The following is a 25034-nucleotide window of genomic DNA, read 5'->3' as shown; positions in this document are numbered from 1 at the left end:
CATGCCTTTGGTCACATGATATTTAACTAATCATCTCAATGTTTCATAACACTGTCTTTTCTGTGAGAACTGAGAGATATGCTGAACAGAATTTACCGTAAATGTGTCTAGAAGTTGCTCAGCCCGTCCACCTTCTCACTGCTAAGTGGCCGGCCTGAGATTTATTTACACTAGTTGTTTGGCTGTGTTTGTTTATTTATTTGTTTGTGTTGTAAATGACCCAGGCATGGCCTAGTGTAGGTTTGCCCAAATATCTTCTGCTTTTTCCTCCCCAGACAAACAGACCACAGATCAACTTTAGATAAGATTTTGTCGGCAGGAACCACATTTGAGAGGATGTTTGTTGTTTGATGTAGCTTAGTACAAATAGTTTAATGATTTGATGGTTTTTTCATGGAATACTTGACTTCCTTTATGCAGACTACTAGTTCTCAAAATGCAAAAATTTGGAAAGTGTGTTGAAAACAATTGTTCCTCTTCTCACAAGGTTAAAATAATAGAAAGACGGTAAAACTGAAACTATTCCTACAGTTAAACATAACTAAGTGTCTCTACTTGCGGGTCCACTGGCCTGAAGTGTGTGTTTGTGTCAAAGGTCCCACTTTGGGATCAGTCATTGACTGGTGCTCCAACTTGTGGCACATCAGTCAGTTATTACTAGTTAGTTACATATTACTTAGTCTAGTTAATGTTACCTATGAATGAATGTAGATCAAAGCATGAGATGAGCCATTTGCTGAATTATAAACCCCAGTGGTGGAAGAAGGACTCACTAACGGTGCCTATATGTCAATGTAAAAATAAAGTCCCAATTAAGTAAAAGTTTAGAGTAAGAGTATTATCTGCTAAATGCATTTGACATATCAACAGTAAAAAGTCTGCTATTGCACCAAAATTGTCCCTTTAAATAATACATTATTATAAACTGATGCACTGATGTTGATGTGGGTCTAGTTTTGTGAAGTTTAAAGCGGGTTCACGTCAAAAAAAAGGCAGAGAATAACTGGTTTAATCTTTAACAATATTTTCTATTTCATTTTAATGTCATCACATGTGTAAAATCTTATTTTGTAAAGTAACCACTAATTATAGCTGTCAGATAAATGTAGTGGAGTAAAAAAAAAAAGTGCACTCCAGAAGTAAAAAGTAGCAGAAACACTCAGGTAAATTATCAAAATTGTACTTAAGTACAGTACAATAGTGCTTAATTGTTATTCGAGGAGACGCGTTGTGATTGGCTCCTGGGTTGCCTGACGTCACGCACTGCTCCCTCTGAGCAGCGAGAAGGAAAAAAAAAAAAGTCTCCAGTGGCTCAGACCGCGTCTGTCTCCTCTCCCAGAAAAAGCGCTGTGAAGTTTTGTCACTGAGGAGACTGAACCCATGTAAGAAGCCGGATGACGGATAGCTTCAAAGCTGGATTTGCGTGGCTGCTTTCCTCGTCGCTGTAACTGCGTTGTTTTCCAGAGACTCCAGACTGGTGGTTTCTCAACGCGAAGTCCAAGTCTCCGGGATTGTCTCTCATCTCGAAGTTCCCAAGATGAACTTCGGTCCGGTGCTCGGCCGAGTTTCTGTAAGTAAACACGACAGTAGGCTTCTGGAGACGCGCTTCGTTCAGTATATCTGCCTGTATGTGATTATTATTCTGTAATATGATGATATGTGTTTGCTGAACCTCCATTAATGGTTGAAATATGCCGTTAACTCCGGAGAGCCTCTTATCATTTACGCGCTCCAGTTATTTTCGTTATTGATACAAAGTAACGCGTCGGTTCCGATTGTCGCTTTGATAACATGAGCTCAGGCTGCTTCATGAGGTCGGAGTCTGGAGCAGACAAACTTTGGCTCTGTTGGGAAGCTGTGCGGCGACATGGGAGCAGAAATCACGACCGAGGCCTGAGGATGAAACAAGCCCGCTCATTGTCCCCGCAGGAGGAAGCAACACTGTGGTGGCTGTTGTCGTTGTTGATCAAAGTGTTTATTTCTGTAAGAGAAGCTTCACTCATCTGAAGCTTGCTGGTCTCTGTGCTCAGGTCAGTTCAGTACAGTACATGTGCTGTATCATTCACCCCCCCAACCCCCCAACCCCCCCAACATTACAGCCACCATCTGTGTTGGACATCATGTGGTCATATTGTTCAGACATTCAGCATATGATGGCTCTTGGTCTGTCACAGCGGATGTAGCTGGCCCTATAGGGGCTATTAATAAGTGCTGTGCAGCCATGGCCTGCTGTGGAGTGCACTTCTGCTCCAACTAGCTTGAAATCAAATTGTGTGCAGAGTGCGAGAAGCACGGGTTTCAGTAACATGTCTGAGGCTGTAATCAGTTTCACCCCTAAAAAGCCAAGAATCCACCTTTGCCAGTTCGTCAATTAAAGCCGCAGAGTCTCTCAAAAGTTTTTCCATCTAAGTTCATTCCACTCTCGAAACCTTCACAGAGACGTCTTTTCATTCCTCCGCTGTTGTTTTTTCCAACTGTGCGGCACCAAAGCCTGACACTATGAGTACTGTAAGCTCACTGTAAGGCCTAAAAGCCATTAATTAAAAGTGGTTTAGGTTCATGCAAAATATAGAGGACTCTCACTCCCCCTGCAAACACTTAAGTTTGCTGGATTACATTGTTGTGTACGATAAGATGCAGGAAATGAATCAGAGTCAAATCAGTGGTTGATAAGTGCAGCAGAGATAGTTGCTGCATTTTGGCACTTTTGGCCTCCTGTAGCTCCGCTCACCATAAATACAGTCCTTAAAGTAAATGTACCATCTGCTGATGCGCCTGGAGCTTTACTGTTTGTTTTCTGCATTGTCTGATCTGTGTTTTAAGTCATGCAGTGTTCCATTACTAAAATCAGATTTACTTCTCCGGGTGGCAAAGTCAATGTTTATCTCTTTTGTAAACCACAGTACATTCTGGAGGCCCTGCCAGCAGGCCTTGTTGCTAAGGGACTATGAGGAAACTTCACCCCCCCTCCCCTCCAAACACACACACACATACATACACCCCTTCAAATTGGCTTGAGTGTACGTGCTTGGCCGTCCAGTAAACTTCCTGTCTAGAGTACACAGATATGCTGATATTAGTGGCATCAATTTACTTCTTAGAATTGTCATGCCCATGGAAACATACACTAGATTGTAATCTGTGATTGCTTACTGAGTGTCTGGGTGTTGGTTCACACAGGAAATATCCCCCACTGTCTCTGTGGACAACACAGACAAGGGCAGGACTGACATCTGGGACAAGTGGAGGCCAAACTGTGTCACTGGGGACTAAGCAGTGGTCAACAAACCGGCCACTCTAAAGTTCCTAATGCTGGAGCTGCTGCTCCGCACGGTGACCATGTGAACTGTTATAACTGAGCCCGAGGCTCAGAGAAGCTACATGGATGCTGAATGATGCAATGCAGTGCAACCCACTCACTGTCAGTCAGGTGTTTACTGCAGAGCGGAGACATATGTGGTGATGTTTTATTGTAGGCGGAGTGATTGCTCCGAATCAAAGTGTTGCTCCTGCTCTGTTTGCTCTGGTCGTTAAGGTGAATCACTTCTCAGTTACTGAAGACCGACTGACTCACTTAGGGAGTGCCACCTGTTCAGGTACTGTCGACTCACGTAATGCATACCAATGCAGGTAAGTCAGCGCTCACACCTGTATGGTCCATCTTGAGATAAGTGAGGGTGTCAAACATCACCAGATAAACAGATTAACCTCATCAAGCTTCGTTGCTCCTCCTGAGGTAACTCTTTGGTTCTGACTGTGATTGCTGAGGAAGTTTCACTCCCACAGGTTGTTAAATGTATGAGTTGAGAGGGTTTAACTCCATAACTCTACCTGTTTTAAGATGCACGTGTAATCCTCGCTGGAGGGAGTGCTTTTCTATGACAGCCCGTGATTTGTGGATATAAGAATAAAGGCGCTGGCTGTTGGATTATTTGTGTGGGTGGATAATAATTTTTGATTAATAGACTTAGCTAATCAGTTAATCAGTCCAGTCATATTTCAAACAAAATTGCCAAATGTTCTCTGGTCCCAGAAACTCCAATAAAATTTCAGTTTTAGATGATTGGACATAATTATCTTTGGAAACTGAGCTGTTAGTTTTGCAGATGTCATTTTGGGTTGTGAGACGATTATGATTTTTTTTTTTCCCACTATTTTTGGACATTGAATCGACTAAATTATTGATGGGTTAATCAAAGAAGAAAAAAAAAGATTAATTGATAATGAAAACAACTGTCAGTTGCAGCTTTAGTAGTATTATATGATTTTATCCACACTTCGTATAATGAGGAGGAGAAAAGCCACTATCAGAATGCTGTTATGCTGTTTGTCACTACAGCAAATGTTGGCATGTCAGTAATCAGTAACTGTTTTAATAATCAATAATCATTCAATAACTTTTCAAGCAAAAATGCCAAACATTTCCAAAGTCCAGCCTCTGAATTATGAGGATTTGCCTCTTTTTATGCGTGAATTGTGGCCATAAACTTAATACCTCCCAGTTTTTGACATGACATCTCCTCGGGCCTCGGGTAGTTGTGATGAGCATTTTTATCATTTTTAGACATGTGGGTCAAACTTAATCAATTTCATCTAAAGATATTCTGCAGATTTTTGATAATGGAAATCATCTGCATCAGATTTGGCAGCTAAAAGAAAAGAAGAAAAAGACGGCACCGTAGGCATTTAGGGGCCCGTCAGAAACATGACATAGCGTGAAAGGAGACTGGCATAAGGTTTACATCAGCGCTAAGTCCTCTGACTTCCTGCTCTCCTGTATAAATGAACAGATTATAACACAAGTGCCGAGTCTCAGAACAAACTCAACCTTTGTCTGGGGAATGGACTTCTGTTTAGAAAGACATAAATCTGACATAAATTCCAGCTATTGATGGTCACTTAAGTCCTTGTTGACCTGCTACACCAGGCACATATTCTACATTTTTGCTGTGATGTGTTTATAAAGAAGGCTATAAAACTGTGCTTCGTGGGACTTTTTTTCCCCCCTTTATACAAAGACGAGCTTTAATGGAGCTAATGTGATTGTCTCTAGAGCGAGGTGATGGATTCCTGCACATACTTGAATCTATTAGTCATCCTTTCTTGCTCTTTTCATTCTCTCCCTCCTGGTGTTGTCTGGTGAGTCGCCGCTCTGCCTCTCTGTAAAGGGCCTAATCAGAATTTGAAAAGCCTAAGTTGATAGCCCTCCTGCACACAAATCTCTGAACTGAAATTGTGAATGTTGTTGACGTTCAGATTCAATGTCCTCAGCTTATCCCTCAGTAACACACTCTGTGAATCACCCCGATGTTGTATGCAACGTGAGAGCGACCGACCGCAGAGACCACCTTGCCCTCACAACACAAACTCATTGGAAAGTGTGTGTCACGCTGCACCTGCTTACAACTCTTGAACCTTTCAAACTCGCAGCAGCCCCTTCTCTTTCAGTCATCAAAACAATACGCCTGTTTTCATGTGGTCAACATCTACGTCAGGGTGTCAGTCGTTTCACCAGCGTGCGGTCGGCTGAGCGACTGCCAGGAAATTCATTAACACTGTCGTCATCACAGATTTGTTTTTGTTGTTTCTCGTTTTGGCTTTTTTTTTTTTTTCACTTTCTGCGGTATGAAGGTGAACGTTGCCTAACCTGCTTGTGACACACCGTCAAACCTCGTCTAATCAGTGAAGCATACCTCCTGAGGAAACTCAAGAATTTGTGTCGTGGAGCTGCTGCTTCCCTGAGTTATAAATATCCAGCCTAGCGGATATGTTGTGGGTCTAATCGGGTGCTAGGCCTGCTCTGAGGCAGGCTGCTGTGGAGGGAACAGTTTGGAGCTGAACCCTGCATGAAGCCTCTGTATTGTCTCAAGCTTCCTGTGCTCCCTGAGAGGAGGGGGCAGGCGCTTTTCACACGCTCCCACACATACACTCTATGTGTGGTTGTGTACTCTATTGTGCGTGTATGTGTCAATATGTGTGTAATTGTCACTCTGCGTTCATGTGTTGTCGCTCAACAATATGCTTTTCACGCTGTTAACACTTTCTTTTCTTGCTGTCGGCCTCGTTTCGGCTTTATAATGATGAATGTGCCCGAGCTTGGCTGAACTCTGAACGTATTTACAGTTTGTAGCAAGTGTGAGACGTCTTTCACTCGACATGAGCGGGGGTTGTGGTTGTCCCCGTCATCTAACACAAAATGTCAGGGTAATTTATCACTCCAGGAAAGTCATGCATGGTCACCCCCTGCCTGCAGTGAGTGCCACAGTTTATCTGTAAAGCAGAGCTCAGAGCGCCTACACCGACCCGTCAAGGTCGGCTCAAAGAAATCTGGAATATAATACACATATTGCATATTGAATTAAAATGGAATTCAGGTCAAATTGTACTTGATTTGTTGTCTTGAATAATAAGTTGGGGTGTGTTGGTTAAATTAGAATCACATTAATAAACCAATGCCACTGAAAATCATGTTTCATTTCATTATCGGAGTTTCTTCAGGTCATAGATGCATCTGAGTCCGACTAAAGATAAATTAGATCACTGGCCAGTTATGGGTAGTTAATGGTGAATGTCATAAAATATCAGCCCAAAGCCATTTTTGCCTTTGAAAAGACCAGTTAAGAAGAAAGCAAAGAATCCATTGTAATAGAGCAATTGGCTGATTAATCAATCAACTGATTAGTTGATCAACACAAAAATTTCATGCAACTTTATTAGCTTCTTTATTTGCCATATATTATATAGTGAACTCAATTATTAACTTTTGGGTTATTTGTCAGACAAAAGAAAACATTTGATGGCTCTGGGAAGACATTTGTATTTTTTTTTATCAACTTTTTATAAATTAATCAAAAAGTATAATAGATTTATCAATGATGAGTAATGAAAATAATAATTTGGTGCAGCTCTACATCAGAAATAGGTGTCGTGATATAACTGATATTTAAAAAATGAAATATTGTGTTAATAATACAGAATCATACACAATATGATAAAATGCTGATGGCAGACTTTAGGCCTTGTGGATCTTTTGTTTATCAGTTCATCTTGTTTGTGAATTAAGTGTAATTGTGATTGTTGTTTTTGTACAGTTGCAGTCACAGACTCTCTCTCCACCTCCCTGCTCTTGTATTTGTGTCCCATTCATTTGCCAAAAAGAGACAAACACTCAATAAACAAAGTTAAAGATGAATTTGAGTGATTTCATTATTATTCTTATTTCAATTCATTTTTTCAAACTCTCTATAGATGTTGTGATAATATTGTAATCGTGAATTCTTCTTGGCTACAATTAACGTGTAGTGACAATTTGATATCATTACGGCCCAAACCAGATGAACCAAACCATGATTATTTATTCAATTAGACAAGAAAACTAGATATCATCACAATCTTTTTTTTTTTTGGCACTGACAAGTGCAGTCAAGCAGAAAACACTTCATGGCTTCATGGCTTCAGATACTGTCCCCTCTTCAGTTATGAGGTGGAGGGGGTTTCTCTTACGCACTGTTGTGGGAGGCGGGTGGTGGTTTTTTGGTAAAGATTGAACTGTGGTGGGGTCAGGGGAATGCACATCTCACTGACATTTGAACTGACGTAAACAATTCACATTTAAGATGTTTATTACGTGCTGCAAATCAGAAGCTGCAGCAAAACATGTTTGTTCCACACTCCACCCTGTCATGTGCTACAGTCCTTAAATATCATCGGGGTAAAACAGCTAAATTCCTCAGCACAGCGTGGAAATAAAGTCTTACTGCTCACTAATCAGTGTTAGTTTTCGTGGCTGTTGACTCAGACCCTCCAGCTTTAATCTGCTGCAGTGAGTAAGTTGTTGTTAGGTGACGCTCAAAAACTGGATTAAATCAACTGTTTAAATAAAAATAAAAAAAGTGGCTTTTGAATTGGTTTTCTTCAGACTGCACAAGCCAGTGCAGTCTGAAGGAAACTTGTGATAATTGGTCTGTTGATATTTCTAATCTAACATCCTCAGCCCCTCATTTACGGATAGAGATATTTTTTATCTAAACTTCTCGAGAGCTCTTGTCTCTGTGTCGTGTTGTCGTACAGTATCCTAACCATCACAAATGCCCGACTATTGATGAAAGAAAAAGGAGCGACTAATAAGAAAAGCATGATATGGAGAGTCAGGTCCTACTCCGGATCCAGGAGTATAATGAGGTGCATCATGTCTTTCCTTATCAGTTGGCTATGATTGAAATCATCTGTCCGATATGAAATTAAAAATCTCCCTTGGTTTATTTGTGTGTGTGTGCGTGTGTGTGTGTGTGTGTGTGTGTGCGTGCAAGAGTTCATCGCATTTTCTGTTTCTACCCCCCTTTTTTTTTTCAATATATATGTAATAATGGAGCTCACTGTAATTCCCACAGGGATATGGAGTGATCACAGCCCCCTAAATGGCCCATTGATAACCTGGGTCAACTGAAAGGATGTCCTGTCATTTAGTCACAAATGCGTTCTCAGTGTACATGGCATGTGAAGAGTTGGAGCCAAGGTCATTTGGAAGAACCCGGAGTGTTTAGAGGAAGTGGAGGGAAGCCACTGTTGTCAGATAAACAGGAGGTCTCATTATTTTATTGTAACTTTTATTAGTTTAACTTGCATCCACACAATCAGAGCACTAACCTATCACACACACACAGACTGAAAGCACGACAATAGGACACTGTTTCACCAAATAATCTGCAGCCCTGCCCACTCATTGTACAGAGGATAGAGAGGACTGTGAAGTGGACTGAGCCGATCCAGCCAGGGGTTGGAGAGTTTCCAGGGATTGTGGGTTTGGAGGGCTCTCTACACTGAGGTTAGGGTTTCTCCAGTTTTCCTCCCTTCTTGGTTATGGAGGTGAAGCTAAGCCACATTGCGGCTGCCCATAGCGTTTATGTACACACTCCACTTGTAGCCTATGTAGTTTAGCAGCCTTAGGATATTAGTGTGAACACATGTCGTTGGCCTTGTTTGTTTTCCTTGTGTGCAAGAAGGCTGTGTTTGAGAAAAGGCGGGATTCCCTCAGACTTCGTTGGCTGTGTTAATTACAAAATAAAAGCTGGCCGCCTGGAGACGTGGTCATGCACTAGTGTGACTCTAAAAACAGTCTCTTAAATCATTCTCAGCATCAGTAGCAAGTTTTCCCCTTCACCTCTTTAGAGCTGAAACAATCATTTCATAACTCGGGGCTCTGGAGAATGGACATATTTCACCATTTTCTTACAATCGACAGACCAAATAATCAATAACATAATATGCACATTGAAAGATATGAAAATGATTAAGAGTAGCAGCCCTTTATCAAATGTGATTGCCTTCAACTGCCGAGCATACCAGGTTAGCTGCTGAGGTCGGCTGCACCTGGGAATGTTTTGAATAACAGGCCCTGAAATGAACAAAGACTGGAAATGATGTAATCTCTGTGCTGTCGAGGCATCTCCACTGTCAAAGAGACATGGGAGTTTTGACTTTTTCTTGGCCGTAGTGATTTTATTATAAAACATTTCTTGGGCACTGATTGAAATTTCACATTCTCCCTCTGCACTGTAGACGTGTTGGATTACCTCGAGTGCAGCTCAGTCTTTCCCAGTTGTCTTTTTTCCCATCTTTTCTTTCCGCAGCTTCGCCCTGCACAGGCACAGATTTTTCTCTCCTGCCTTTTCACACGGCCTTCCACTTACTCTCTCCCCACGTCCATGCCTCCGCTTCCCCCACCCTGCAGTCATACACATAGTGTATTCAAGTCTAAAGACTCACCCATGCACTCATGCAAGCTGTTAGTCCCCCTCTCTCATTTTATCTCCCTCCCCTTTCCCACTCCCCCCCCCCCCCACCTCCCCAGAATGTTTGGATAGATCTAAATGGTGTGATTGTGACTGCTCTGCCGGCCGTCTGCCCCTCCACGTCTGCCTCTTAGCGTCTTTGGAAAGTCTGACGTGAGCAGAGGGAGAGGAAGAAGGGAAAAGGCAGAGAGTGCGAGAGAGAGAGGGAGAGAGAGAGGGAGAGGGGAAAGTTCTTTTGAGCAACAAGGCATGGCGGCCCTCCAGAGAGCCAAGTCTAGCGTCAGGAGTCGGTCTCAGCTCCAGCCTGTCCCTCTTTCTCTACCTCTGTACGCTCCCACTCTTTCTTCTTCTCATTCTCCCACACTCGTCTTTTTAGACTATTCCCCCCAGAACGTCCCATCTTCAACTTGCTGTCTACAGTTTCTCTCATTTACAATCGACCCTCCTCCTCCTCCTCCTCCTCCTCCTCCTCCTCTTTCTCCCTCTCAACCTGGCCCGCTCCACCCTAACCTGTTCCTTTATCTGAGGTGGGGAAGGGTGGAGGGAGGGAGGGGAGGTGGGTGGGTTGCACAGGAGAGACAAAACCTCCAAATCTAGGCCTCTCATTTACCCAGGAGGTGTCACGTTGCGTTTGAGGCGCTTCATGCCGGTGTCGCATGTCGCTGCATTCAAAGAGCCGGGGTTTAAGAATGTGGGTCATTTGAAGTAGAGGCACTAAAGTGTGTTGTTTGCCAGTGAATGGGGCCTTCTCACGTTGACACGGTGAAAAGCGTGTGAATAAACACCAGCGCCTGGGGGCCACACTAAAGTGTTCGGCCATATTCTTCTCAGTCCCCCACCACCACCACCACCACCACCTATACAGGCCTCTCATTATCCAGCACATGAATGGATTTCTGGAATCACATCTGATACGGGGAACCGTGCTGCTGTTAGCTGAGATACCTTATCGAACCCTCAAGCCACAATAGAGGAAACAGACTCTCTGCTTTTGAAACCGTCCTCATAAGAAAAAACCAGATCATGGAGTAATTAAGTTTGGCTGCCTGTTGCGCTGCATGTAGCTAGTCTATAGCTCTGCATCCTGCGCACACATGATTGTGTTGCCTCTAGTTGTGACCAGCTGCATGGCTCCCTTAATTGCTTTCCCACGGCAGATGTTCAGATCAGATGGTTCGAATTAAGTCGCAGATTGCTCACACAAGGTTTCCTATGAAGATAGACTCTCCTCTTTACTGTCCTTCGTCTAATGAGATGGAATGGGTGAGTCTGTATACTGTGGACACACATAATAATGCAAAGCTTTTCTTCTCCCCCCACCCTTCCCTCCCCCGTCTCCTCCCTGACCTTGATGATTCAGGTGTTGGTGGTGGCAGCACTCCTCAGCGGGCTGGTGTGTCACGCAGCAGACCCTCCAGCATCTCAGTGGTCCAGCGATGAGTACAGAAACCTCACCCTTCGACACAGAGCCTGTGTGGAGAACCAGCAGTACCTTCACCAGGGACTCTGCTGCCTCAACTGCCAGGCTGGTAAGGAAGATCACATTAAGGCTGCGCCCACATTAATACGTTTTAATTATAAAATGGCGTTGACGGAGAAAACGCAGGCACATACATGACCATTCACGTACACTGGGCATGTGCGAGCTGGTGGACACAGGAAGCAGATTTTCTAGGAAAAGCAAAGTTGTAGGATTAAAATGCAGAATTTAAATCTACAACAGCTGCCAGCATAGACATCAAGGTCATTAGTTCTTGTAATATGGTATCCATGTTGCTTTCACCACTCCCTTTCACACTAAGGGAGCGAAAGTGGGCGTTTACGTTATTGTTTCTAAACGTCTCCAAAGATTTTTGTCGGTCCAGACTACAACACAACTCTGAGTTTTCAAACTAAAACTGGTCCAGCAGAGTTTCCAAAAGTCTGAGACTCTGGAGTGATGCGGACGGCAGCGAAAAACGTAGCAAATGGGATGTTTTTTAAAACTGAAAGTTAATAGTTTAGATGGAGCCAGAATAGAATATACAGCTGCAGTTGGAACAATCAACAAACTGCATCTTAAAGCATCGATCTCTGTCTTCTGTTATGAAAAAGAACTTAGAGCCAAAGTCTAGAGTGGCATTTCTGTGAAAAAAAAACTGAAGTTAAATGTGAAAACCATAACCTGAGCTGTATCCTAAACGAGTTTTGCAAATATTCTCTGCCTGGCCTGGAAAGAATGTGTGGTGGCCAGGAGCAGAAGGCAAACTGCTCCATGTCAGCAGATGACAGTGAAGTGAAAAGTGCGGGGAATGAAATAAAGGTTATTTTTAATTCCCAAGTAATTAAAAGTACCCAGCTTTCTTAATTTATTATGTAAAGAATTTGGTGAGGCTGTTAACTTTTTTTGAGCTCAGAACTTATTTAGCCAAAATGTGATTACTGCATGTTGATTGAATTATTTCATTTACCATTCTGAATTCGAAGAAATCCTATTTTATATTTAATCCACTCAGGTTTTATAATTCAGTTTTTTAATTTTAAATAAAATATCAGTTTCCAGTATTCACATGCAGACCCAGTATTACCTAATGTGTAATTTCTAAAACACATGCCCTTTATCAGATTATGTGTGCATGAACATTTCAATGTATTTAATTGTTTAATCACATTGCTTTGTGTATGTTTGACTTCATACTTGCCCAGCTCTCGCAAATCAGCTTTATTTCTTATATCTAAAAGCTTAATTTGCAGACCTTTAGAAAATAAATCATCAGTGTCCCCAGAGACAAAGTCCCAAATCATGGATGGGAGATAATGATGAGATATTAACAGATAAAGCAGAGCACACTGTTTGCTTGTGATACTGGGTTGCAGAGAAAAGTCTTGGAATTCATGATATTCCCATTTTTATGATTCTGTTTTCTTGCATTCTTGCCATTTGGTCAGTTTTCACCACATGTTTAAAAACCACTGTAACCACTTATTAGGATGAAATGTTAGCTTTTTGCTTCTTTTTGTCAGAATGAGCTTTTTATTTAACCAGGCATAATGTTTGTTTGCCTGGATGCACAGTGAAAATCAGTTTGACCCACACTGAAACTGAGCTAAGACAAACTGTATTACCCCTGGACCAACCACAGCAACAATACTCCACTTACTGAATATTCACTGGGTTCAGCCACAGATGTCTGTCATGCATCAGATAAATCCTGAAAACACATGAGAATCAACTGGTTTTACTCAAGAGTATGAAAATTAATGAGTGTAATAATTCTACGCATGACTATCGGAGGTCACATAACTGTGCTGTTCAGTGAACGGGTTTGTGCCCCCCCACCCACCCACCCACTAGTCCCCATGAAATGTGGACTTGAACTTCCTGGAAACCTGTCATCTTCTTGTGTGAAACGGTGAATCATGTACAAGCAAAGAAAACCTCACAATCCCACCCCTCCGCACTTCTATCAAATCAAACGGCCTTTCCCTCCTCAGCTGATATCCCATTGGTTTACAGTTTAGAGGCGCACGACATCGTGTGATCCCTTTGCTGTGGTATGTCCTGCCCCAACATCCTGTTTCTGCAGGAAACACATCACATTAATGACGTCAAGATCCACAGCAGCTTCAGTTAGCTGCATAAATGAGTGACCGTGTTTTATCATGTGAGTTGTTGTCTGATAGTTTTCTTGTCGTATTTGCAGGAACCTTTGTGCAGAAGGCCTGTGAGAGAGACCAAGAGCAAGGAACCTGTCTTCCCTGTGAGCATGGACAGACTTACACAGAGCACTCCAACGGGATGAACCGCTGTCTGCCATGCACCCACTGCCGCTTAGGTAACAAGACTCTCCACATCTGCACTTTAAAAAAATGATTGAGTTCAGTTAAAATAGACTTTTGACTTGTCAAGCTTGTTTTTTTTTTTACATCTGAATCTTCTTTTTTGGCTCATTATTTTAAATAAGCATAAGTTTAAAGCTTTAAGTTTTCAGCTTTACATTGAGGTCCATTTAGCCAGTCAGCACGAGGAGTCAGACGATGCATTTTATTTATGAAATCTCATTTGAATATGTCTCCATTCTTCATGTTTGATCTGTAAAATGTTAGCAAACAGAACGAGAAACGAGAACGAAGCAAAGCCCAGACATCCTCAAATGTCTGGTTTTATTTCTTTATTTGGATCCTCATTAGCCTCCATGCAGTGGTCACTGGTCTTCCACACACACAAAGACATCAAATAAAACAAACAAAATCACACTAAAACATAAAAAACTCAAAAAAAAAAAAACTCAAAAAAATCATTCTACATGTAAAACAATAAACAATAGTAACTTCGAATGAAAACAAAAACAAAACTGTCACAAATGCACAATGACAAGAAGAAATTAGGAACAGAAACCACAATAACATCTATAACAGATTCTTAAAATTCTATTTTAGTGACCATTAGAAAGAAAATGTACGTCTGGTCTTGGGAGCACACTCTAAGCAGAATAGTTCCCATCATGCAAAACACCAGTGCTCACTTGATATGAATCATACCCATGACAAAACCTTTTCCACAAAAAAGTGTGGTGTATTATTCCACGCAACATTTAGTTTGAATAACAGAAGATGAGTAATAATAATATTGCCTCTGCAGTCAGCCATGGTGGCTGTTAATGCATCTTCTCTGACTAACAGCCTAAAGACACTCAATTTACCATCATAGACGACAGAGAAAACCTGAAAATATTCATATTTTAGAAGCGGGAACCAGTAAGTTTTGCCTTTTGTGTCTCATGTTTATTATAGGGGGCATCTATATCTCCTAAAAGTCTTTGTTCAACTACAGTAAGTTATTCATCTCCGGTTGAACCAGGATATAGCTTTGTCAAATGAGTGCTGAAAATAACTCCCCAAAAAAAAAAAAAAAAAAAACACCTCAAAAACGTCAACTGAATTGCCCTTTAATTCAATCCATTACCTTTAAAAAGTTACATAAAAGTCTAGTCTTCTGTAAGCCAGCTTGTCAAAGATATATTGTTTGGGAAAGTTAATACCTTTTTGTCTGTGGCCCCTGCCTTTCAGATACACTCCTGAAAATGTGATCTTATGATGTTACACGGAGTCGTGGGGCGTGTCTTTGTTGTTTTGTCTCGCGTGCTGAATGTGAGCATGTTACCTGTCTCGGGAGATTTGCTTGTGTGTCTGTCCTACCTGGGTGAACTGGGTGTGGCCGTGCCTTATTGTCTCCCACACTGGGCGTCTTTGTGTCCAGTGAAAGGCTGGAGCCACAGAAAAGAGACTAGTGTTACATAGGATGTGTTTTGTGCTCACTCGCTGCGGTTTTAAGATGAAGCTTTGTGTGTTTTGCTCTAGTTTTAAACTTATCTACAATGTGAAAATGAACAGAAGCAAACAAAAAGGAAGTGGGAATTAAATATTAAATACTTGCCCTCACGACTTGCACTTGACCCTCTAGCTCTCCTGTTGAGAAATATCTGATATCTGGAGTCAGATGGAGCTTCGCCTTGTTGAAGTGTAGGTCATGGCCGTGTATTGTCTCTGGAAAAACAAAGCCTTACAACGAATGTTGAGGAGAGTGACCTTAGTTTTCATTCAGACCACGCTGCTCATTAAAGGTTTGATTCAGATGAAATGAACTGTATAAATCACTTGGACTAGACAGGAAGTGCACAAGAAAAGCCGCTCATATTCACTTTGGACTGAACAGGTGCTTCACTACTCCACCCTCTCCGCCCCCCACCATTCAGACTTATACAAAGCACCTGCCAATTTAATAAAATAACAGAATCAGTCAATTATAGTTTGTTCTTCAAACACCAGCTGCTCTGACTTGTTGCCAATTCTGAACATTTTTTTTTTTGAGTTTACCCTGACTCACGTCCTCTGTTGCTCTCTCCTACATGTGTTACGTTCCGGTTAGCACTGAGCATAATTATGTAACAAAACTGAAATCATTTGTCACCACACTGAACTACAATAGCATTTCCTCTGTACAACAGGCGCTAGTCACAGTCTGTGTCCCACATGGTGTATGTTCGATGAATAAAAACGAGCTTCTTTAGCACAGCATGAAGGAGGCAGAGAGAGCGCCGCGGCGGCTCCACTGCTGATAAATCCAACACAACAACAACAGAACTTGATTTCTGGCTTGATCAGATTATCTAAATGGCAAACAAACGTGGCAGAGTGAAGCAGATGAAGTCACTGAACAGTGTCATCAGCATGTTCAAAGTCCAACAATCTCATCTTTGTTTAGTGACTATTGTAATTTGCCTCTCTGTACAAATTATACTGTCAGATCTTTTTTCTACCAGGGAACATTTTTCTTAATCAGTCACGTCATTGTAAGAAAACCATGAGCATTTACTCAAACTGTTTCTGACATATTTTCTGTTGCTTGTTATTATGAAATTGAAATGAATAAATAATGATTTATATTGGAAAACTGTTATTAAATTTTGACTATTATATATGATTATAATTGTAACAACCGAACCCACGGTTCCAATCACTTGACATAAGTAGCAGTTGTTCACTGCCTTTGTAATCTCAGGAGTGGTCTCTTTGTAAGTGAGTGGGGGGTGTTTCTTAAATTAATTATGACTTATACCATATATAAGGTGCTCTATTGCAAATACTTAGTTGCCACATACTTTGAGACAAATAAATGACTGGAAGTGGGGTCAGTGAGGGTTGATTACGTATTGTGATTGGGCAGTGAGCTCGGTCTCTAAACACGCACGCAGCACATGCGCTCATGCTTACCCTGAAGGACAAGTGCACAGAGAGGGCCGGCAAAGTGACTGACAGGGGCATTAAAAACTTTATGGATTTTCTGATGGTCCGTCGGCCCACAGATATCTCCCAGTGCTCCCACAGGCCAGTCCAGCTATGACAGACGGGTCTGTAGTCAGCGTGTTTGTGAGAAGGTTAGAGCAGCTCTACAGTGAAATAAGATTTAAATCATCTGAAATGATAAAAAAAAACAAATAGAAAATCAATATGTGGCAGTCTATCACAAAGTTGTTGCGCTGAGCCCTCAAGTCGCTCCATATATCGTCTTAGATCACATGAACATGAGTTGTGACTGTAAGATAACTGCACTATGATCATTACACTGATTGTTGCCAATAATTAACAACAGGACAGACTTAAGGAGTTCTGTGTGGAGACTGAGAGAAGAGGAACATCAGAGTTTTTACTCTTAACATTAACTCTTTGTGCTGCCTGGGCTCAGTACACTTAATGTAATATTCAACCTCAGAGGTACAGGGAGATAAAAACTGAATTTTTTTCCCCATTAAAACACACAGATCTTTGCAGTTCAACATGCTGCTGACACCCTCTCAACAGTTTCCTGATGTTTGCCGGCAGATTACAAACTGTGAACTTTGTATCTCTGCCTGTCAGTCGTTCCTGTGGAAAAGTTGACGTAACGCATGTCCTCATTATGGTGAATCCAGTCAAAAATGTGCTTCATAAATGAAAATGTGAAAAGCTTCTCAACAGAGCTCTTTTAAAAAAAAAAAAGTACCTTACTAAAATAAGCTGAATTGTGTGAGGAGGAAAATGAATGTGGATGATTAGAGGATAGTGAGAGAGAGCTCGCATTTTGCTACCAAACCAACCTAACTGCAATTTTTCCTTAATTGGACATCAGATTTCTGTGAAAGGTCGTCCTGTGGAGGTGGACTGCTGCTTAACTATTCATTTTGATTGTATCTTAAAGGCCAAGACTTCTGTCCTTTAGGTCTTAATTTAATAAATGCACCATGCCTCTCCATCCCTCATTCTCCTGTTAAAACGAGGCAAAATGTATCTAATAAGAGACAAAATTGGAAACTCAATTATCGAACTTTTGGGGCAAAAGGTTTCCACATAATTGCTAAAGGCCTACAAATTGGCTGAGAAGTCCACTATGTTCTCTCTCATTTAACACATGCCAGTGGTCACAGGTTTAATGTGTGTCTACTCATTAAAGTCTGCACTCACTTCACAAAGTTAGATGAAGTTGCAAACTCCCATTTCAGAAGAAGGAGAAGAGCTTATACCACAATAAAAACCACCTCACTGGTCCTTCAAGTACTTAATGACAGGCGTCTGTCTCTGTATCTGTTGCTAAAAATAAATAATTTCATCATATCACATCGTTTCATATGTGTGTGTGTATTTAATGTTTGGATTTTGAACATGTTCAGAGTGAGTAGATTGGTCCCCTGTTTATCTCTCTGTGTGTAGATCTGTCTGATCTGACCTGATTTGATGTCCCTGGCCCTCGTTGTTATCATAGTTATTTGATGTGTCTTCTATTTCATCTCTCTCAACTATTCACAGATGAGATTGAAACTGCATCCTGCACCACAACTACAGACACCAAGTGCCAGTGCAGACCTGGTACTTTCTGTGTGCCAGATCAGGCCTGTGAAGTCTGCAAACGTTGTGCCAAGTAAGTTTGATTTACTTCTTTGCTGAGGTGATTTTTACTTTGTAATGACCCACAGTGTCACCGGGTTTCTGTCTTAAAGGGGAACTCTGTCAGTTTTACACATCAAAGTCTGTTTACAGGTCGTGGGGAGTACTGGTGCATGTGTGGAAAAAAGAGGAATAGAGCCTTCTGTGGCTGCAGAGGGAGCAGCTAGTCTGATACACTGATAAATGTTGGTTGGGGCTGAAAACTACAAGTCTGAAAAAGAGAGAATCTGAACATGGAGAGTCAGAAAGAAGTGAGATTACCAGACCTCTGTAGCCCACTCCTCACCTCTACCTGAGGCTGGAGGCTCAAGGCTACATTAGCTACAACTAGCATAACACAGCTGAACCTCCTACTGAACTGTCAGCAGTTGAGTTGCATTGTGGGTAATGTAGGCACTGGGTTTTAGCTAAAAAGAAGAATGCGTGGAATTAAAAAGACAATTTCTCTGATTTATTTCGATGTTTTTCTTTTTTAAACTGTCAGTCATGAGTCCGACACGGTTGGATGTGGAAGTGCAATGCTAACTCTGTTTAGTACTCCTTTACCCAGCTACTTCCAACCCAGTTCAAGTTCAGCCCCTGACTAACACAAAGCCAGAATGAAAATCCTGAACACCAGGTTAACATGTATTTATTTTTCTACAAAATTTCAGGTGTAAACTGGGGGAGGAGGTGGTGAGGAAGTGCACCCCCTTTTCTAACACGGTGTGTCGAAAGCGGGATCCGTCCCCGACCGAAACCTCCCCAGTCCTTCCTACACCGACCCCGTCCCCCTCAGTGGACATAGGTAACGTCACCATTTCATTCAAAGCCTACTGCTTAAAATAAAAGATTGTTGTATCGAAATGAAATTATTTCTGCACCTTCACTGTCATTTCTGTTATTTTCAGCTATTCCTATATGTATTTTCCTGGCAATCCTCCTCCTCATTGTCCTCATCGGCCTGGCTGTGTGGTGGTTCGTGGTCAAGCAGCGTTCATGTGAAATGCCATGTAAGTTGAGATCATGTGCTGTACCTTTGCAATGCAGTCTCTCTTATTAAGGATGTGCTCCTAACTCTGTTTCTCTGCTTTCCAACAGGTTCAAAGAGTCAATGTGATTCCAGTGAAATCGTGAAGATTCCTATTGTAAGTTATTGTTTTGTTTTGGATTCATTTCTGCCACATTGTGTAGTTTTTTTTTTGTTTTCTTTTAAAGGCTCTATAATTGGTTGTTTTTGTGAGCCAGCAGTCACAATTAGCCTAGATAATCTGTGGTACGACATGTCAGTGTTTTTCATCCTGTTCCTTCTTTTCCTCTGGGCAGGACGAGAGTGGAGCCACAGCAGAGGAGAGACAGAATAATCAGAATGCAGGTCTGGAGGGCGAGGAGCCTCGTCCGGAGTCACGACCGCTACTGCAGGAGACCCAGGCCGGGATAACCAAGTCTCCCCCCCTCGAGGACGAGGACCGAGGACTAGGGGACAGTTTGCCCAACACCACTAGTTCGTCTCAGACCAGCCTGTCGGCCCTGCCCACAGCGGCCTCCTCCGGTAACACGCCACACCAGAGCCCCACTGCCTTCAGACTGCTGCCTGCAGACATGGTGAGAGGGGGGGGGGGGGGGGGGGTCTCAGAAATTCAGCTCATTTGTGTTTAATTCTGTTATTTATTTTCCACATTTAATCACCTGTGCCACAGTCCCTTACATCTGCATTGTTGTTCATGTTATAGGAGGATCCTCTACGAAATCGACTGGTGCCGCTGCAAGGTGAGATTCCTGCAGATTTCTGCTCCAAAGAAACATTTCTTACTCATTTCATGAAGCCATTTTTCATTCCATTTTATTAGCCCTAAAAAAGAAAAAAAAAGCTAGCTTTCCACAGAAAACCACACAGTTTACTGCAGTTCACGTCAGTCCACAGGGAAGTCAAATAAACATTATCTCCTCAAGATCTCACATTTGCTGCCTGATAGATTAATAATCTCATGACGGTCAGGCCATATCTGAGCCTTCAGGGGTTTGGAACACGCTGTCTGTTTTTCTCATGCTAAATTAAAAAAAGACATGGCTTAACAGATTTGTTTGAGCCTCTTTTAAAATTTTTATGTATGTATCCCCTGAAGGAAAATGTACTGGTATGTGCCGAATGTTCCTAAACTCATGTAGACACAATGTGGATACTGTTTCCACGTGAGGTTTTTAAAGAGTTTAACTTGGATGCAAGGTCCATTGTAAGAGAGTACAGCTGTGTAGGATGATAAGATAAACATTCATCCAGATTTCATGGTGTATGCAACTAAACGTGCCTTTTTATCTCTGTTTTTAAAGGGTCAGAAAAATCCCTGAAGATGAGCTTTGATTTGTTTGACGAGTATCTGGATGTGCGGATCCACAACAAGTTCTTCAGAATGATTGGAGTCAGCGACAACCACATTCGGATCGCAGAAAACGGAACCAACGGTGACAAGGTGTATGAACTGCTGAAGAACTGGATGCAGAGGCAGGGACTAAAAGCCGACATCAACGACCTGTTGGACGTTTTGCTAAGTATGGACCAGCGGCGCTCAGCGGAGTGCATCGCCTTTAAGGCCCTGCAGCGAGGCTACTACAAGCACGCAGACACGCCCTGAAAGCTGAAGTTAACAGGGGTCACAAGTGAAGTAAACACAACACGAGAAAAACTTACAAGCACATAGACGCAGTCAGTGGACGCTGTGTCTCACGAACAGGCTTACCTCTTTGTGGCTGACCGGCCATGTATTCAAAAAGCCAGTAGTTTTAAAAAGAAAAACACAAAAAGGGGAAGGTCAAGTCGTATTGATCAGTGCTCTAAGGATGTTGACTATCTGCCAAATACTGAAGTGTAATAATGAACATGAAGAAGAGACATTTTGTGGTTAAGTTCAACAGCGTTACCACCAAAGAAGACCATGAAAATGTTTTTTTTGTCCTTTTTTTTTCTTAAAGGTGTCAACTTCCACAGGCAGAAACGGCTGCATGTTTCAGGCTGTAATGAAGCAACGTGCAGCCAAATACTGAAAGCTTCAAAGTCTCTGGGCATGTGTCACTCTGTCCCAGATTATAGTGCACTGCCTGGAGACAAGGATATACACTGGTTTGTAGGAGTGGCATTAGCTATGTCACAAATACTGTGCCTCTTTGATGCACTGACCTCTGGCACATGTAGGATTTGAAACTACAATCATGCTATGTTTGTTTTTTTTGTTTTTTTTTTATTTAGATCTCGGCTTCTCTGAAACCGTATGTAACAGTCCATGAGCATTTTCTCGACTAATGATAGAAAATTATCGTTATGGCAACAGTTAATGTGCAGCCTTACTAATCACCAACTTAACCTCTTCAATGCCATTTGAAAATTTGAATTTACTTTGAATTTACATTTTTTTAGTGATTCAAAAACATCAGATTTTGTACAGTCAAGTCACGTTTGTAGAGATGTTGTCGGTTTTTGTCTTTTTTATGTTCAGTGTTAAGACTCATACATCACATTGGAGAAGGAAACAAGCTGTTTCTGTCAACTGTTGCTAGTTTAGTAAAATGTTTCCATAATGTTTTCAAGTGAATTGGAAAACTTCAAAGGTCGTTTTATTTATTAATATATTTATTCTAATGAATAATAATTATCTTTTATTATTTATATCATTGCCAAAAGCGACCCTGGAGAACAAGCACACTGTCTGTTTGAGTTGTGATGATGTTTGGCCACAGGGCAAAAATGACTGACATCAAAATGGTTCAAGGTGTGGGTGAAAGTTTGTGGTGTTTTGTTGAACTCTGTTCCCGCTCGCTGCGCTGCGTTCAGCGCGACACCGTCGATTTGTCAACGTTACAGGTGCCATTTCTTCACAAAAGAGTTTCCATTTGGACGACGTTCGTCGCAGCGTCGAGACTTCTCTTGATCCTGAGAGCAGAATGGGTCAATTGGAGCCGGACAGACATCAGTCTTAGGAAATGTTTTAGTGAACTGACTGACCAAATAGTCCGTCTGTGCTGTACATGTTGGCGGTGACTTGAGGTGCAGGTACGCATTGCTTTGTCTTAGTTAGACAAGATGAAGGAAATCTTTTCTGGATTTAAAAAGAAGCTCAAATTTATTTCCCCCAAATTCTGCCCCATGTACATACAAATGTCCAGAGAGCATTGAAGCCTCACAATATGCACATGTGGTATACATGTAGCACTATTAACAAACCAACATGAATATAGTGAGGTGTGAAGTTACTGAAGACAACAAAACATGCAAACCAGAGCAGGTGCTGTTGATGTTGTGACATTGTAAATTAGAATTTGCCCATTTTCCTGCAGTCTCTAATGTATAAAGTGAAGAGTTACAGAGTTATATATTATTGCTGAAGAGTGATGCTACAGTGCTGGCACTGCCATCTATTGACAGACAATGAAAATACAGCCTGCATCAATTTCTAGGGACCCTATACACTGCTTCCTCACTCAACATTCTCACTTTCCTGTTTTGTTTAACTCCTCTGTTTCTCAGCTCATAGCCTTTTATCTTTCCTGCCTCTCCTGCAGTAGCGTAGCAGTGAATAGGCTTCAGTGCATCAGGCTTCATGTGACTGTATGTCTCTCTTTTTTTATATATATATATATTTTCTGTGTTTTTACCTTTTACATATTTCATTGCAAGTCCAGAGCTGTTCAATTAACTTCCCTTGTGTAAAAACTTTCTGTTTGTGAGCGTTACCATTAAGCCATTTCCCCCTTAGTTATTGTTTGCTTGTCAAGGATTTCAGATTTAAATTATGCAAATACAACAAAGCTGTTTTTATGTCAATTTCAAATAAATGTTTTGTACAGATGCCCTTTGTTTGTGTGTTTTCACCTGTAAAATTTCCAGGATTGTGCAGATCAAACATTAATATTCTATTTTTGATTTTATTCATTGATTTTAATCTTTGAATCATTGTTAAGTTTAATGTGTGATCTCAAGATGGAAGCAGGGTTTATTTTTGAAACATGTGCTCTATCAAAAGATCACAAATGATCTAAATCTGCAGACTTCATGATCTTGACATTAACAGAATTTACTGAAGTGAGAAGTGAGAAGGGTTATTATCACATGCTTAAATAAGTTAGTGATTTATTAAATTATATAAACTTTTACAGTTTTATAAACATTTCCACAGCCAAGGATTACACCTGTTCAATCAAGACAAATAATAGCTCATTTCTATACTCAGGTTTTGCTATAAACAAGTGAACTTAATTGTGTACCCTCTGCCAAAGGGATGCTGAAAATAGACCCCAGACTTTAACCTTCCTTTTATTCCTTATTATAGTCCCTATTTTTTGTTTTTATATCAGACTTGAAAGCTATGACGTATAAATGTTATGTTTCACAAGTATTTACCTTTGCCCCTTTAATTACAGAGCCAATGATATATATATATATATATATATATATATATATATATATATATATATATATATATATATATATATATATATACTGTGTACTAATACATAGAATGACTGTTCATATAGTACAGTTACCCAAAGTTTACGTTATAGCAAAGGCAGTTTCAGTTGAAGGTAAATTGCACACAGACATGTATGACTCATATTGTATTTTGGATTCTCAGAAAATCTCTAGATTCTGAAATAAGACAAGAAAAACTTAAAGGTCAGAGGAAACAAGTACAAAATACAGAAACAAAAGATTGTTTTGTGCCTACCCACTGCACATTATTTAACATTCAACAGGTGAATGATCAAAATAAATACAACAAGGCATTATGTACAGAGACTGTCATGAATAAACTGACCTGATCGCAACAGGCTGTGTTTAATCTCACTTTAAATAAAATACATAATGCAGCCATTAAACATTTCATGCACACGATGTGTCAAAGGAAAACATGTTTAATCACATGTATAAAGTCTATTACAGTGTAATGTGAGAGGTAGAGGTTGTGTTTTATGCTACTTTATCAACATCTTCGCTAAATTGACAGGCAGGGTCATAATAGTTAAATAATATAAGTCACTGTCTGTTCCTCACATAACAACATGACGTCTATTCATTGGAAACGTTTGCATGTTCTCTGCTTGTTCATCTGTTTGCACATGGATGTCTCCTCTATTCCATTTACTGGCCAGCAGGTGAAGCTATTGTTAGTGAATAATTATTCATTCACGATCAAAGTCACCTTCAGTCTGTGTTTCGCACCTTTAATCTTTTTTCCTTCAGTCACCCTGAGTAGTTCATGTATTTTTAACTATGAGTCTGAGCCTCTCTGCACATTATGGTCAGTGAAGTGACTCAACTTATTCCTCAAAGTCAGACGTCGGATATAAGTGAGAAGATTTTCTCCCCCTCTCTGTCTCACTGAGCCGGCACTGTTCTCTGAGCTCTCATGGCGTCTCTCTCCTCTTCTTTCACTCTTGTCATAGGGGTAAAAATTATTTCTAACTCTTTTCAACACTCCATCAAAATAATAGAAATGATCATATTCATCATCATCTTGCACAGATGGATGGCCTTTCTCCAGCTCTCCTGTTTCCTTAAATGCGCCCTCAGTCTCCCTCGAGGAAATCAGCTTTGATCCCGTTCCTGCAAATCTCTCCATGCAGTGTTTCCACCCGGCCTCAGTGCGATGTATCAAACCTCTGCACGGTGGCACGGTGTCATCTGCAGACTGTGGAGGAGAAATGTGAGCAGAGGTTCACTTCATCTCACGGTACATCAAATTGATTGAAAGTCATTTTTTTGAATCAGTAAATGAGGGTTTCCACAATTAAGGGCCCATTATTACTCAATTC

General features: G+C 41.1%; 1 protein-coding gene across 1 annotated transcript; it reads left to right on the top strand.

Annotated features, from left to right (window-relative positions):
* Positions 1-1319: 1319 nt before the first annotated feature.
* Positions 1320-23071, top strand: LOC139611352 (tumor necrosis factor receptor superfamily member 10B-like). Its single transcript, XM_071465962.1, has 10 exons — positions 1320-1570; positions 11152-11320; positions 13475-13606; positions 18114-18225; positions 18905-19038; positions 19142-19243; positions 19332-19378; positions 19557-19835; positions 19964-20000; positions 20562-23071. The coding sequence occupies exons 1-10, from the start codon at positions 1538-1540 to the stop codon at positions 20861-20863; spliced, it is 1347 nt and encodes a 448-aa protein (XP_071322063.1). The 5' UTR covers positions 1320-1537; the 3' UTR covers positions 20864-23071.
* The last annotated feature ends 1963 nt before the right edge of the window (positions 23072-25034 follow it).

This window comes from Trachinotus anak, unplaced genomic scaffold (assembly GCF_046630095.1).
Source record: "Trachinotus anak isolate AG129_WGS33_773 ecotype Australia unplaced genomic scaffold, CSIRO_AGI_Tana_v1 ptg000028l, whole genome shotgun sequence".
NCBI lineage: Eukaryota > Metazoa > Chordata > Actinopteri > Carangiformes > Carangidae > Trachinotus > Trachinotus anak.
The sequence above is the reverse complement of the archived record's forward strand: the minus strand, read 5'-3'. Positions and strand labels throughout refer to the sequence as shown.

What these genes read in the sequence shown, in the direction of transcription:
- LOC139611352 (XM_071465962.1), top strand. Translation starts at nt 1,538, where the DNA reads ATGAACTTCGGTCCGGTGCTCGGCCGAGTTTCT. An exon ending in ATGCACCCACTGCCGCTTAG is followed by an intron (nt 13,607 to 18,113) that starts GTAACAAGACTC and finishes AACTATTCACAG; the next exon opens with ATGAGATTGAAACTGCATCC. An exon ending in TCGACTGGTGCCGCTGCAAG is followed by an intron (nt 20,001 to 20,561) that starts GTGAGATTCCTG and finishes CTGTTTTTAAAG; the next exon opens with GGTCAGAAAAATCCCTGAAG.